This window comes from Amphiura filiformis, chromosome 18 (assembly GCF_039555335.1).
Source record: "Amphiura filiformis chromosome 18, Afil_fr2py, whole genome shotgun sequence".
Taxonomy (NCBI): Eukaryota; Metazoa; Echinodermata; class Ophiuroidea; order Amphilepidida; family Amphiuridae; genus Amphiura; species Amphiura filiformis.
Window position 1 is genome coordinate 5714529 of NC_092645.1, and position 16966 is coordinate 5731494.

A 16966-nucleotide genomic window follows, 5' to 3' on the forward strand; every position below is an offset into this window, starting at 1 on the left:
GGTTACATGTATTAGTCACGCTTTGTTCATACATTTTTTGTTTTTTAGACACTTTTTTTTAAGTTTTGACTTTGCCAGTATGCAACCCTGCTACCTCTTTGTGCTTATTATTTCAACAACTCCTCCTATACCTTTGTACAGGAGCCAACCGTTGTTAATCCGTGATGAATCCACACTTTTACTGTAGCGTATAAGCGAACGCGAGCGAGACTACGCGTTACGCGAGAGCGTAAAATTCGTCATGTCTGGAACCTTTGTGCGTATGCAAGCTTACAAGTTGAATTCAGTATTTTTCAGGTAGCGGCTAAACTTTGCCGTTTTATTCTGTAGTTTTATTGCTGATATTAACAGAGAAATCATCGAAGTTTTTGTAAGACTTAGTGACAATGATTAACTGACATTTCCTCGTAAAATAATCGTGAATTATACGATCTTTAGCTTCTTTTCGTTGTTGAAAGGATTCAATCATGTTTCACGTTGTTCATCACCGTTTAACAACTTCGCGTCCGGTAGCGTCTGCGTGGTTTACTTATCGGGCAGCTAAAGCTGCCCTCGCTAAGTAAACCACGCAGACGACGCTGTCAAGCATCGTTGTTAAACGGTGATGAACAACGGTGAAACATGATTGAATCCCTAAATCATTGTTGTGGGCAGTGTAGGGTGCAAGGAATTTTTTCTGTGGGGGAGGGAGGGAGTGGGGACAAAAATACCAGGTAAATAGGATAATTTTGGCCCAAAATAGGGCAATGTTGGTCCAAAATTGTGGTTTTGTTTGTCCTAGGGGAGGGCAAAGAAAAAATTCAGGGTTGGAGGGCGGGGCAAATTCTTCCCTTGGCGATGGAAGTTAGAATAGATTATATCCATGTAATTTAATGACAGGCAGCAAACTTAATGCACGTTTTAAGCTTTACTCGCATGATATGGCTTGGAAATTTGTGCATGTCTGTCACTCTTTTAATTGACAAAATTTTGCGGACGATTATTGAGGTGGGGACAATGAGAAACAATAGTCACAAGACGTGGTAGCTTGCAATGAGAATAAACTAATTTTTGTTCTTACTACAACAGACAGGTTCAATATTTCATTGTAATTGGGCCTGTCTGTCATCTATCACATGGTGGAAGATAGTAAAAACAAAACTTTTTATCATTTATTCTCTAAATATGGTATTTGAATTGTCAGGCATGAGAATGGCTTTTTTGACAACTACCTGAAAACTGTGTGAATTCGGCCTTAAAAAGGCTGAAAAATAATAAAAAGGCGTAAATTTGAACAGCAAAATTGTCTGAATTCAGGCAAAAGCCTGAAAATTCTCATGCCTGGAATTGTACATGCTGGTAGCAGCGACGTCAATTCATCTTGAAAAGTGGGGGCGGGGGCATTTGGCTTGAATTGAAAAAGTGGCTGAAAAGAACAAAACGTGGCCCATGTTGCCAAGAAGTGGGGAAGGGGAACACAAAGTGGTGGCACCATGGGGGCCATGAGGGAAAACGCCCCCCAGTCAGAACTCTTGTCCCCCTGTGGCCCCAGTAAAATTACAATTCCTCCCCTGATATTCACCATGCCCCGACAAAATTCCTGGCGCCGCCACTGGGAATATGTCCCTTAGTCATTGACGCCCATGCCTGGTTTAACAGGTGGACATATGTGACACAATCAAGGGAAATGAGTTGGATGTTGCTAATATTGATTTTGAGATATTGACAAAGAATGTGTTAAAATTCTTTTGTTTTATTTTTCAGCGATTGATAAATTGATGTAACTTGGGGTTACTATTCCAGGGGGGTTTTCAACATGGGGTTTTCAGTTTCAGAAAGCTCGAAATGTCCTCTTTAGAAACATATGTAAAACTCATTTTCGACCAGGGTCGACATGTGATTCATTCCCCTTGATCATGTCACATATGCATTTTTGTCTTCAATGTTTTAATGAGACTGATAGATCATGGTATAAAATACAATTTATTTCAAATATATTCAATTTACAGTAACATATTATACATTTTTAAAGTTTAAAAAATTGTGTTTTGAGCTGATTGGGTTGTTTTCTGTCATTATATTTGAATGAGTTGGTGGTAAATATTTGAGGGGTACCTAGTGATGCTCCAGAAAAACGTATGATGTCATCAGACCTGCACATTTTTGTTGAGGCCAATAAAGTCAAACAAAATATGTGACATGGTATATCAAAAAGAGACACTTTTGGGCAGGTTATCAATTTTGAGTGTTTTACATATCTTAAATATAGAGATATGTTCCTCCACAACACCGTTTTCCCCAATGAAATCGGACATTTCTAAGATATTGAGTTTGTAGGTTGTGGTATTATAAAATTAGAAATTGAGATATCGGCCTTTAAAATATTATTGACAATGTTGAGAGTAGGAATTACCTTGAAAGATGTCTGACAAAGTACAAGATGTCAGTAATATTCCACTCTGAAACTATCAGACAATATTTAAACATTATTAACATCACAAATTCGCAACAAACCCAAATTGTGAAAAAATCACCGCATGCAGATTTTTTGCTCCATTTACGTTTCTGCCCAAAAGTGTCTCCTTTCGATATACCACGTCAGATATAGACATTTTGACAATTTCTGCATTCTGTACGCAATTTAAAAACATGGCACCTGGCAGCTATTCAGCATCAAATAGTATGTATGTAGGAGATAAAGTAGACATTGCAGGTTTAGGGCTAGAAGGCCCTATCTGCAATAGCTGCTAGGTTGCAAACTTTTAGATGTATACAATATAGAAATGATACAAATGTCTATGGGGCAGCTATTGCAGAGAGGACCCCTAGAAATGTTACTTTCTTTTGATAATTCTTTTGATTTGAAAACTTGTTACTTTTTTTTATAATGCAGATGATCCCTTGTCATGGATCGATCGATATAGTTGGATACTGGAATGTTTTTGTCAGAAAATAATCAATATTTACTCCAAGGATGGATGAATTCAACATGTTTGGGGAGAAAAATTTTCCACTATCCTTATCATTCATTGAGAAATTACCGGTACATGTTTTAACCCCATGAGAACTATCATATGCAGTGGCGTACCGTGGCCGCCCCAACCCCGGGGGGCTGAAGAAGAAACAATTTTGCCACCCCTTCCTTAACAGCCCGAAAAGGTTGACCCAATTTTTTTTTCACGGTCGTTTGAAAAAGTGAAGAGGATTTTAGGCGCTAGCGCCCTAAAAGCAACCTTTTTTCAAAATGTTTCATGCTTTTTCAATTTTTGGCGCCCTTTTTTTTTGCTAATTGTTTTCAGCCTTTAGCTTTTTGCCGCCCTGTTTTTGCCGCCCTTCTTCTTCCGCCGCCCTTCATTTTTGCCGCCCCTACTTTGACCCGGGGGCTAAGCGCCAAAATCCCCAAAATACGCGCATGATATGTGCCTATTGGTCAAAAATAAGTTTTCATTACCAATTGGACCAATCAGCAACATTATTAGAATAATTTCACCACGCAAAAAAATTGGGGTGTATTATGTGCAAAGCTCCATTCTGATTGGTGATTAAAGTGAAGATATCATCTACTTGACCAATCAGAGGCAATGTTAGATCGGCAGGTAGTGCTCAGGGGATTAAAAAGGCCTCTTTTTTCATTTGATGAAATCTGACACGCCCCAATACCAAAATAGAAAAGGTAATTCAACCGATCCACCTGGTGTAATTATTGATAAATTCCTTTACCCTGGACACTACTGGTCATCTATCAGCATTTCTGATTGGTTGATAACTTGAAATGCTCATTTCAATTGCCAATTACGACTAGGCTTTAAACTACTTATGGTCAAACATGCATTTGCAGCTGATCTTATTAATACCCTCCTTGATTGGTTCAAAATTGGACACAATATTCATTCTGGCCAATGGGCAGGTAGTTCTCATGGTGATAAGGCTCATTCATACTTCACTGAATTGCATTGCAGCTGTTAAAATTGAGTACCACTGCATTTTGTTGCACTGCATTAAAATTTGTACACAATCCAATTTGTTGTACTGCAGGCCTTGCTTGCTCTAACTGGTGTGGCAGTGGTTTTGTTGAGGTGAAGCACATTGATTTTACAATATTTTTTACCGCATTCTGCTGCATGTGGTGACCTGCTTTGACCTGGAGTAATTTTCAGGATAGCAATGAAAGTGACAACATTTAATGCTGATTTACAGGAGTGCGATGCATTTGCAGTGAAGTATGAGTGGACCTTTAGAGTTGCTGTTATGCGCACAAAAAGATTACAATTATGTAAGGCCTAAAAATTGTTTGATTAGGCGTAACCCGACTGACCCTAAAAATAGTCCCACCCCTAGACTTTTTTTCTTATTTTTTTTAAATATATAATTTTTTTTTTAAAGTTCCAAAAGCTAGCCTTTATCATAGGTGATTTACAGCTTAAAATGTAAACAAATTTGTTTAATTGCCGACTGACCTACCCCAATTTTTTTTGTTACGCCAATCAAACACATTTTTAGGCCTAATGCATTAAAATGTACAGTATAGAGTAGATATACACTAAGTACAATAGTGTTTGCTTGTTATTTTTTGTAAACTACATGAATCAAATAATACTTTTGTATTCACTACAAGTTTTTGTGACAAAGGGCTATTCCAGTTGAAATCCATACACCCCCTGTGGAAGACATGACATTAATCTCCCACACAGGGAGTGTGAATTTCAAATGGACTTACCTGAATGGGTGACTCCATTTGAAATCTACACCCCCTGTGTAGGAGATTAAGGTCATGTGTTCCATAGTATTGAGTTTGTTAGCTGGAATAGCATAAATTCGAAGAAAAAAATAAAAGAAACCTAATATAGTATGAGCAACAAAAAAACCTTTGCCAATTTAAGCTTCTTCAAAACTAGATTAATATTTTAACCCCCTGAGCACTACCTGCCTATCTAACATTGCTTCTGATTGGTCAATTACATGATATCTTCACTTTAATCACCAATTAGAATGCAAATTTACCCCAAACAATGTGGCTGATTGGTCCAATTGATAAAGAAACTTCTTTTTGGCCAATCGGCAGGTAGTTCTCAAGGGGTTAACAGTCTCTCCATTAATTGTAACATTATAATAAGAAAGCTGAAAATAGGAAAAATGTCCCTGCCTGGGAATCAAACCCAGGACCTACAATTTATGAGGCATGTGCTAATTTAGACTAAATCCTTCTTTTGTCTTCACTGTATTTGTATTGACGCTTGTAGTGACGACTGAAAATCTTATCCTCATATCATGACGACACTATCGGCGTCTGTGTCCCACGCCGTTGAACCATGCCACTGTGGCAAGATCACAGTCTGAAGGTCTAAAATATATTTTCAATATCAAACACCTTCAAAATGTCACTTTGTACACAACTGCCAGTTTCGGACACTTTTTTTAACACACAAGTTTCTCAGTTTTCAACCCAGAATGTTGACAATGAGGGCAGCAGTCTAGGACTAAACATCATGTTTGCTTGGACCTGTTTCTTCAGTTTGGTTTGGGTAGGGATGTGCCTCAGAGAATCTGCAAGTGGATCCATATTTATACCAATTTTCAAAGAAAATTTGACCCATTTTTTATATCAGAGACCCAGATATTTTGCTTAGTAATTTAACACAATTTTGTGCAATTTATACAAAATAATAAAAACAAAATGAAATTATGGCTCCAGTTTAATAGGTAAAAATAGAGATATACAATGTATTTGTACCAAAATTGCCAGCAACAGGTGTATTTTTATACCAGAGGTCGGAGATAAGACTCATTTGTGATACATCCCTGTATGGTCATTTGTACCGTGTACCCCACTGGGTTCAGCCTTCATCATGTTTCTGTGGCTATGTGATCAATGCACAAGATTTATACAAGACCACAGAGTTGAACCCAGGACCAAAGGGTGCTTAAGACTTATGTCATATCCATTTCATAGCCACAGAATTTCTATGATTAGTCAAACAAATGTGGGGCATTGTGATCTGAGGGCCACCCAACAAACACAAAACGTTTTGACATCAAAACATTTAAATGTTGGGTTATATAAAGGGTATAAAACATTTTCATAACATTTAAAAACATTATTGATAACCTCCTGCAAATATTCTAACATAATGTTATTTAAGTGTTGACAAAATATTTGGCAAAATATTTTATTGCAACATTTTATTTCGCAAAAATTTTTTGCCAAATATTTTGGTCATGAAAATGTTTTAAAACATTTTAAAAATAGGTTTGTATTGTGTTTTCATACATAACATTTAAAATACGTAACATGACCTTTATATAACCCGACATTTTAATGTTATTAAAACATTTTTTCCAAAATCCAAAATATAACCTGTTTAAAACGTTTTAAAAACATTTTGTGTTTGCTGGGCAGTTCTATCAATTTTATGGCTTGCATCCGTGGGTTGCTTCCAGTTGTCAAAATAATTATTGAGATATGATAACTTTATGTTACTGAAAACAGTAACATTCACAATGTTATATGTCGCTATATGTTCATATGTAGTTATTATTATACCTCAAAGTCAATTTTACTAACATCAGACTCATTTAGCTGTATATATGTGACTCAGTGGCACAAAGACATATGTCCATTGGCACCTGCTGTATGATGATGTTTCCAGTGATAGTGCATGCAGTTAGCAGCCTGGACAACCGATTCTTTAGAAATGCTTAGTCGCGCTGAAAGTCGATCGATACATGTTAAAATCAGCACAATTCAGAGATACACCTTTTTGCTATGAAATTCATTTTCTCGGTCAAATATAAAGCAATATTTTTTTTTTCTTCAGTAATGTCAGTTAAAAACTTGGTGCTTGGATATACATTTTTTTTACAAATCCTGGTGTTAAAATTAAGCATCAAATTGTGTCTTTTAGTGTGATATTTTTGATTTTGATAGGCCTTCAGTTCGCACGAGCTTTTTACGGAATTCATTTTTAGCGTCTCAAACTAATATAGTTTGCTAAAGAAAGATATTTCCCACCTCTGTAAAGCACATCGTGTGGGTCTATATATTATAGTTTTGTTAGAATTTCCGTTTTTATTTTACCCTTTTCCCTCCATACTCCGAAAATGTCTAACTCAGTACTTTTATCTCGAGAGCAACCAACAGAAATAGTCGATATTTCCTTTGTTGTTTATCCAGGTCAATTTTCCATTGAAAGCAAATTGCCCGACCAGCGATTTGATAGCCCAAATCCCCAATTGAGTGTTCTGGTTAAACATGATCAGTAGGAGCGCTATAGGCCTGGGAATTTCTTTGCTATATTGAAGTTCTAGCAACACTGTAGCCATGCCGGTATTCCTATTAAACCCAGGGATATCGATCCACAATGCTAGTATTAGCCTTAGATTTCACAAAAAAAAAAAAAAAAATGGTCAGCCGGCAGTTAAAATAGTGAAATGAAAACGCAAATTCTGACAAAACTATGATATATCGCTCACGGTGATGTGCGTTAGAAAGTTGGGAAAAATCCTTCATTAGCGATCTATCTTACTTTGAAAAGCTAAAAGGTTGATCCAAAAAAAGGCTCGCGGACCGAGTTTAAGCCTATCAAAATCGAAAATCTTACACTAAATGACTAAATTTCACGCCTAAGTTTAACACTAGAATTTGAAAAAAAAAATACAGTATCAAGCACTACAATTTTTCCTGACATTTACTGAAAAAATGAAAATGATTGCTTTTCATTTGGCCGAGAAAATTAATTTTACATCGAAAAGGTGTAACTAAAAATTTAGCTCATTTCAACACCAAATTTGATCGTTTGTATTGCCTCATTAAATGACTGAGTGAGCCTTGCCAAACAAAAGAATCGGTTGTGCAGGCTGCTAACTGCATGCACTTTAAAATGAGCATATAAACACATGTGCTATATGCATGAGTAAACTTCTGTATATCACAGATGATCATACATACACAACAGCTAGCTAATGGACTTACATCTTTGTGCCGCTGATTCATCAATATTTCATCCATAGGTTTTACTGTCATGTTTCAATCCACTTTTCAATTTATGATGTATATTTTCACATTGGGCTATTCCTGGGGCTATTCCAGTTGAAATTTATACACCCCCTATGGAAGATATGACCTTAATCTCCTACACAGGGAGTGTAGATTTCAAATGGAGTCACTCATTCAGATACCCCATTTGAAATCTACACTCCGTGTGGAAAATTAAGGTCATGTCTTCCATGGGTGTGTCTGGATTTCAACTGGAATAACCCAATCAGAAGTAGTTAATATTTTCATATGTACAATTTACTTGTACTGAGATGTTGATGCGTCTAATGCACTCCCCCTTCGGGGCTCATGCATTAGACGCATCAACATCTCAGTACATGTGCATTATTTTGTACAATTTCACTCCCACATTATATTTATTAGGCTATAATTCAATGACTTGACCTTTGATTCAATAGTTCTATACCCACTTTTGTCTGTCTTACATTGGTGGATCATGTTTCTTGTTATGTTTAATCCTTTTTTGTCCTTAAAATGACTACAGAATATGTGTTTGCGATATAGAGGGCACCCTTATTCCACCTCATTCCACGTGGATGATTCAATCCTTTGTAAATACAACACTCAAACTCTCCACTGCTAGAGTATTGGTGAACATGTCCTGTGTTGATGTATACATTCTTCTTGTCAGTCGAGTCATCAAGTCTTGAAACAGCAACAAAAAAAATGATTGTCGTCATCGTACGCCACACCTTTTGGAAGACCAGGGTGACCATCAACCATGAAAGAATCTATATGGAAGATAGTATTGTCAGCGCTATCTTCAATTGCTAGGTCTACAGCAGTTACTAATCCGGCCTTCCAATCACAAACAAGTACATGATGTCGGCCATTTTGGTGGTCATTTTGGCGGCCATTTTGGAAATTGCCTACTGCTAGGAAGTGTGGTTCAATATTGAGATTCACCTTTCCCACCCATTCCCATGTACTGTCCAATTCCTTATGAATCGTGATCACTTTCCGACGAACATCACCAACTAGAATCTGGCCGTCTAAAGCAACCTCGATTGAATATGCTTTTGGTCTGTCTTCATGACTATCAGTACCACCTTTGATGTTAAAGCTGTATAGAAAAGCGCCCTCTTTGTCGAAGATTTTCACAAAACGTGTTTGATCAACGACAGCAACATGTTTTGGCGAAGTGAACGCTACATCTGTTGGATACAGGTGTTTTGTTTCTTTCTTTGTTTCATCAAATTTCATTGCTACTTGGTAATCATACGCTTTATCAAACATATATACTCTCCCAAGTCGGTGCTCCACAACAACAATATCCCCGTCCGCGGACACCGCTAGACTTTTGGCAGTTTGGAATTCTCCATCCCCAGTCCCTTCGTTACCGAATTCATTGAATGGTTTGGTTTCACAATCATCTTCAGATCTCAAGTCTACTTGAATTTGATCAGGAACTACATGTAGGTCAACATTATCATATCCATGGGTGGGCTGTGACGGTTTATCATTTCTTGTGGTTGGATCAGGATCTTGGTCAGGAGTTAGTTCAGCATTATCATAGCCATTGGGCTGTATCACTGGTTTGTCGTCTCTTGCAGTTTTCGGCAGATGATGATCTTGTGAGTTCAGGTTGTGGTCCGTACTAGGCAATGATGTATTCACATTCTGAGGATAGTTGGAAAAAGTTTTAAAAAATGTTAAAAAGCAAAATGGAAACCAAAACAAGCATTTGACAATTTAAAAAAAATTGAAATATCTCAAAAGCTGCAAATGGGTGGATTGATAGTCAAAACTCAAAACTATGAAAATGTCCACCAATTTTTGCAGCAATTTTGCCACAATTTGTTGATTTTGACCCCACATGAAATTCACTTTGCCCCCCCCAATGCCCCCCCCCAAAAAAAAAATTCCTGGTGCCACCACTGACTACCACCCACATGCTGTTAACTCATTTAAAGCCATATTGTAGCATTTGCTGTGGAGGACACCCTCAATGGGTTTTTTTAAATCTGTTTTTACATTATTGTAATGTGCATTTGTAAAGTAAGATATCCTGGAAAATAGTTTTGTCAAAATCTGTGATTTTAAATAAACTGTCTGAACAAGACAATTTATTATTTATTTTAAGTGATTATGATAGAAATCTTAGTCGAACGTGTATGCGATGTTCATAACTCAGTACTTATGGCATGAGGGATGGTCATACACACACACGACTGATGGAGTGAAAGTCATTGGCGCTGGTAGTAAAATTTTCTTTGCGTTACCTCACTTGTTCGGCTCAAAATTAAAAGGGGACATATCTGACAGTAAAAGCTAACATTTTATGGAAAAAAAATACTAATCTATTTTTATGGAAATGTTACCATATATGGCTTTAAGTGAATTCCAGATGATCAAGAAAATGTGCATATTTATGTAGTTTTTCCAAAGCCTTTTTATAGCATTTTATTTAAAAAGCACCCTATGAATGTGTGCCAACAATAAAATTGCTTGAACAGATTTTTTGGACTTTTCCATGGAGTTTTTTTTACATGGAGACGTGCATGGCACCACTTCAGCCTCCACCTTTGCACAGCAAAATCATAGTGGTTGAAAGTCTGCCCCTATAGATGCTATACTACTATGCTGATAAATATTTAGGTGTAAGATTGCGGTCAATTGTGAAATATTAACGACTTCCATTTGCATTCGTGTGTTTACAAATTATAATGAAATATAATTGGATCACACACATCACATAGATCATGAGGTTATGAATTACATAATCTTGCAATCCTTGTTTTGGGGAGTTGCCTAATACATACTGCATGCTATGCCCGGGGGGGCCACTGCCATTACAAGGTGGACTGGACACCATGCTCATGTATGGACTTTCAAAATGGACCCTAAACAAGTAATTATCCTTCGATCTCAGAATACCCTAAACAAGTATTTTGTCATGTTTTCCACACAAGTATTTTCAAATCAAGTCTGAAATTATACCCTTTTGCATAAGATGTTCTTAGCAATTATATAGGCCCTATACTGCCCTTTAACAACACATTTGCTATCTATCACTATCATGCATTTTATTTCAATGTAATGGTTAAGATATCTAACTGTACACATCAATAAATGCTTTATATACCCTTTACACGCAACCAAGCTGTTGTAAAAGTATACCCTTTTCCCTCCGATTTTGGCAATTTTGACACCCTTTGCACTGTACATCGCCCGTCCGTGAAAAACTACCCTTTTTATGCGTTTTTGTACACGAGCATGGTGTCCACCTTGTAATGGCAGTGGCCCCTCCGGGATGCTATGAGCATGCCCAGCAGTGGCAGCGCCATGGGGGCATGGGGGAAATGCCAGTCAGAACTCTTGCCCCCTGTTGCTCCTAGTAAACACCCAAAATTGTGAAAATTCCCACTTTTTGCAGCAAATTTGCCCCCCAAAAAAAAAAAAAAAAAAATTTCACTTTGCCTTCCAAACCCCCCCCTCAAAAACAATTCCAGGTGCCGCCACTGCTGCCCAGATGATACTTTTTGGCTTACCACCATGATACCTATTAGACTAGTATTATTATATGACACCTACATTGTATTCATCACCAAGGGACACCTACACAAACAAACAGGCATACATGCACACCAACAGGTGAAATTCATTACTCAGCTCATCTCACAATTTCAGTTATTATGATAGGCCTACTCTTTTTGTCACCAATTTTCTCAGTCACTTGCCATTCATCACCAAGGCACACACAAACAAACAGTCATAAATTTCATGGGGGTGGGGATAAATCCCCTGAATGTTTTGATGGGGGATGGTCCATAAAATCACACCCACAATGATGCCTGTATGTGGGTTTCTGACCAAATTAATTTCATAATTATTTGGCCATTTAGGCCCAAAAAGTGCTCATTTTTGCACACTTTACACAAATTTGTTCCACTTTTGCCACATATTTCACTATTTTAGCATCAAGATGGCAATAATTTTTGTTCGCTTTGCACAAATTTGTACCATAAACTTATTCTGGCACCAAAAGGTGCTGGATTCACTATATGTGACACGATCAAGGGAAATAAGTTGGATGTTGCTAATATTGATTTTGAGGTATTGGCAAAGAAAGTGTTAAAATTCTATTGTTTTATATTGTTTTTAGCGATTGATAAATTGACATAACTTTGCAAACAGAAGTCTTATTAACATAGGGTTTTCAGTTTCTGAAAGCTCTTAAATGTTCTCTTTAGAAACAAATGTATAACTCATTTTCGACCAGGGTCGACATGCGACTCATTCCCCTTGGTCATGTCATATATAGGCTACTTTTTCCCCAAATTCCCCCCAAACACCACTGACAAACATACATGCACACCCCCCAACAAACACACACCCCAACACACCCCCAATTACTCACCTCATTCGGTATTTCCGATTTGATGATTTTCTTTTGGTCACCACGCTGTCCGTTCTCATCGCCCATATTATGATACGATACTACCGACTTGTCCCCAGCGCTACGAAGACAACAACAAAGACTACCCATTTTGTCGACTTCAAATCTCTCACTTGTTGACTATACACATGTAGCATTAACCAGCGGTCATAGTATACTTGATGTTCACACACAAGCCATATGGCTTACCATGTCATCCAGATATAACACAATTTTGTCGACGCTGAATGGCTCTATTTGACATGCCAAAGTGTGCTACAGTTTATATTCAGAAAATAATTCAAATAAATTTCTCAAATTAGTCACAGTTGACTGCAAGCAGTGTTTTGTATTAATTGTCTTTTTTATCTGCTTTCATTCTGAAATAGAGATCAAAATCTTGAAGAGACCTATAAAGAGGCCTATTTAATCAACCCATTTATACCAGTAACTGCATTGGGCTATTCCAGATAAATCCTGCCCACCCCCCATAGAGGAACTCGGATTTCCAGGTTTTTTTTACATGATTATGGACTGGAATTCCAGTTTTTTCCCTACTGTACACAGGATTTCCAGATAATTTTAAGTCATTACACAATTTACCAACCGTGGGACCCATAGAGGATATTGGATTTCAGGTTTTTTACAAAATTATGGACAGGAATTCCAGTCTTTTCCCCTACTGAAGCAGGATTTCCAGCTAATTTCAGTCATTACACAATTTACCAAACGTGGGACCCATAGAGGATATCAGAAATCCAGTTTTTTTTCACATGATTATGGACTGGAATTCCAGTTTTTCCCCCAACTGTACAACATGATTTTCATGTAATATCAAGAGCGAAATCCAGGTGGTTTTTTTTCAAAGTTACACAATTGTAGACAGGAATGCCAGTAGGCCTAGTACTAGTAATTTAAAGTCATTTTACAACTAAGGGGTGGTGCAATAATTATGTGTAGGCCTACCCCGGGTGGTGAATTATAGGGGGCAAAGATTTTTGGCAGGTCGAAGGGGGGGGCAAGCATTTTGGCAGGTCGAGAGGGGGGGAGCAATTTTGGCAGGTCGAAAGGGGGGAAGCGATTTTTGGCACAGATATTTTGGGCATCGTTTCTATAATACGCCCTAAAAAGGTGTAGGAAAACATTAGGAACACATTCAAATATGCAAAAATTCCTGCTCGCTACGCTCACATTATATGATAATACAATTTTAGGTTATAAATTAGGGTTCCCCAAAATCTTAGTGTGTAACTTTTAATACCGTACCAAACATGAGGCCCATAAGGAGTAGTAAATCCAGCCCCCCCTCTGTATTTTCCAGCTTTGACGTCATGAAATCTAGATTTTTACACACCTTTTTCAGTACTAAAACATCAAGGTTATTAGAGTTCACTCCGAAATTACGTTTTTTTTGTAGGCTAATGTTGGCACCCAAAATATTGCGGCATCTTTGGTGGAAATGAGCTATTCCAGATAAATACCCATTCCAAATAAAATGTACCCTCCCTCCCTCCCACAGTGGGCAAATAAAATTTATTCTAAAATGTCTGGAATTCCAAAGCATACTTGAGGAAGAAACCTGGATTTACGACCATGTTTTGTGCATGAAAAATCTGGAATTCCATGGAGAAGTATAGAGGGTTTTAAAAATACTAAAAAAACCTTGGAATTTTTCAATTGACTAACCAATTTTACGGCCCCATTTTGCAAATATAGTTACTTACATGGAGGGAATCATGTTGCTTTCTCAGTGTATAGCAATATTTTGTTAAACCGGTCTTTGGGTTTATGAACTGTATGTAACGTTTCCAACTATAAAAGGATTGGGTTCTGAAACTCAGTTTCTTGCTTCAGTTCTTTCTAAAAATTCATTAGGGCAAAATTCCTTAATTATGTCCTTAATTATTTTCTATTTAATACTGTTCTTTCTTTCTTGAGCCTAGATCTTTTTTTTTTTTTTACCTTTCATCTCGAATATTGTTGTATTGTCAATGGATATGCATAAGAATTCAAACTTTCTTCCCGGACTTTCTTACTTTGGTTCAAGTGAGCTGAGACTAAAATACCTAAAGCCTCAAAATGTTGTTTTTATATTAAATATAAAACTGTATTTGAAGGAAATAAATATATTACATAATATATAGGCTACATGATAAATACATGAAGCCACAGCAAGTAGAACGAGTCTGATCATGTCGCTCCGATGTATCGGCACCATCGCGACGGTGCTTACGCATGTGCTCCTTTGTTAAAAGGTAATTCCCAGTTGGGGACGGTCAAAGAGCTTATTATATAAATTCTTTGGAGACGTATGAATAAAATACGACAGTAAGTAATAATAAAGTGCACACACGTCTTCCAAATGCAAACACCCAGATTTGGAAGATGTACATGTTACAAAAATAAATAAGATGTTGCATGGAATGGTGCAATTAATAATACCTTGTCTGTACTGTCATGTGCTCATGTTTTCTAAGAAAAAACAACAACAAATAACCATTCGGTCTTAAGTGAACAAATACATGTATAGGCCTACTTGACTGAAGGTTGATTAAATTTGAACAAGTTTGGATGAGACTGAGTTCGTCCTACTCTTAGAAAATTAATGTGTTAGTGGGGTAGGCCCTATAAGTATACCCGGATATTTTGTTGTTTTATAACTGGATTTATGTTTTCCAAACTAGTTCTCAAGCTTGCTTTTGGGAAAGTACATGTCCCGGGGGGCACTTCCATAACAGATATGCATCATGTGCCTCGGGATAGACCCCCTTTTTCAAACCGGCTTGTACCCAATGACCCCCTTTTTGTGTTATGGTCCTACCTATTACCCAATGAACCCCTTTTTTAAAAATCATGTACTCAATGACCCCCTTTTTTCTATTTCCTGCTACCCAATGACCCCCTTTATAATTCCCAAATTTATGTGGTATTTGTGTTCTCCTCCAGAAATAATGAGATTTCTCAAATTTCCAAGGTGGCCAAGTTGTTTTTTCAGCAGTTTGGCACTTATTTATGTGTACTTAATGATACACTTTTGGCAATCCTGAACCCAATGACTCCCATTTTACAATTTGTTACCCCAATGACCATCCTTTTTTCAAAGTTTCATACCGAATGACCCCATTTTTTTCAGGTTGTGTACTGAATGACCCCATATTTTTGTAATTGTACATTTGACCTGAATGCCCCCTACTTTTAACATGGCGAGGCACATCCCTGCCATTTCAGATAGGGAGTGCCTCCCCGGGGTACATGTATTGTAATATCTGAAATAGAAGATGTGAGACTGACTTCTAGTACACATACGAGGGGTGGTCAATAAGTTAAGTAGAACAAGGTACTTAAAAGAGTAGGCCTACTAACCAAATTCTTTCTACATGTATGTCAATCTTAAACGTGGTCATTGCATACCTAAATGCACCTGTCGCAATTTTTCTTGAAACCTGTCAACAAAAGCGAATGTTAGTTTCCGATTGCTCCACGAGCCACTCTTCAGTGAAGGCGCACCAGCATTGATCACCAGCAAACCTGGTATTATGAAGGTAGGTCTTAAAATTCTAAAGCAGGTTTCACTAACAGAAGGCCGTGCCTGGACCACAATATGGTTGATTTGTTTAGTCGTGAATGGCAGCTTGGCAAACTGAGAATAGGGTAAATGACACAATCCAAGAACAGTCCCATTCCTACCACCAACCTTCTTCGATCACTTGATGGCTTGCCTCAATTTTGCTATCAAAATTGTATGATATATGCCCATTATTGTACTTTCATTTGGCAAATGAATTGTTATCAAGACTTTCCCTGAATTTCAGAAAATATCGATGAAGACCTTCCACTATGGTGATTGAGTGGTGATCCTCTTAGGGTTGGGAGATCCAGGTGCGTCCACTGAATAGACTCATAATTCCAGTGATTTAATGTCTTATCACCTTTAATCTCATATAGACGAAGTCTCGGTCCTCATTCTAAGTGTATAGAAGGCGTTGACCTGATTATGTCAACTGGTATCAATTTTGTGCATAAAGATACTGGGACTCCATCTAGAAGACACCCTGTAATACCCAAATATTATAATGAATTTATGTTGAAAACTCTTTCATCAGAGTTGTCATTTTCTGTGGCTATCTCGTCGTTCTTGTTTGGTTCTTTATTCATTATCAATGCTACTATACCAGCACGTATATCATTAGTGGTGACGTCAGCAAGTCTTTTGGACCTTGGATGATCTTCAAGGACACTAATTCCATCCTTGAACTCTAAGGACCATTTCGTTGCTGTTGAATATCAAGGACTTCGTCACCATTTACAGCAAGGCATTAGCCAGAGGGTTGTCTTTAGGGTGTCCAAAATGGTCAAAAATACCTTATTCCACAAAATCAGGGTGTCCACTTCCTATTCACTCCATTATAAAAAATCAGAATTTTATGGTGTCCAAATTGAAAACAGGGTGTCCAAATGACACCTGAACACCCTCTGGCTAATGCCTTGATTTACAGCAACTGTACATTGTTAAATTTTATGTGAGTTTTCACCACCGTCAAACAAATTTCCAGGAT

At 37.4% G+C, this 16966-nt stretch overlaps 1 protein-coding gene across 1 annotated transcript; it reads right to left on the minus strand.

The window, feature by feature from the left end:
• Nucleotides 1-7381: 7381 nt before the first annotated feature.
• On the minus strand, nucleotides 7382-12823 carry LOC140139791 (uncharacterized). The gene is made up of 2 exons (XM_072161503.1): nucleotides 12393-12823; nucleotides 7382-9652 (listed from the first exon to the last, which is right to left on the minus strand). The coding sequence occupies exons 1-2, from the start codon at nucleotides 12519-12521 to the stop codon at nucleotides 8672-8674; spliced, it is 1110 nt and encodes a 369-aa protein (XP_072017604.1). The 5' UTR covers nucleotides 12522-12823; the 3' UTR covers nucleotides 7382-8671.
• Between the last annotated feature and the right edge of the window lie 4143 nt (nucleotides 12824-16966).

Bases quoted from the DNA above. Each gene is read 5' to 3' on its own strand.
- LOC140139791 (XM_072161503.1), bottom strand. From the start codon at position 12,521: ATGGGTAGTCTTTGTTGTTGTCTTCGTAGCGCTGGGGACAAGTCGGTA. The intron at 9,653-12,392 runs GTGAGTAATTGG...AACTATCCTCAG, and splicing joins AATCGGAAATACCGAATGAG to AATGTGAATACATCATTGCC.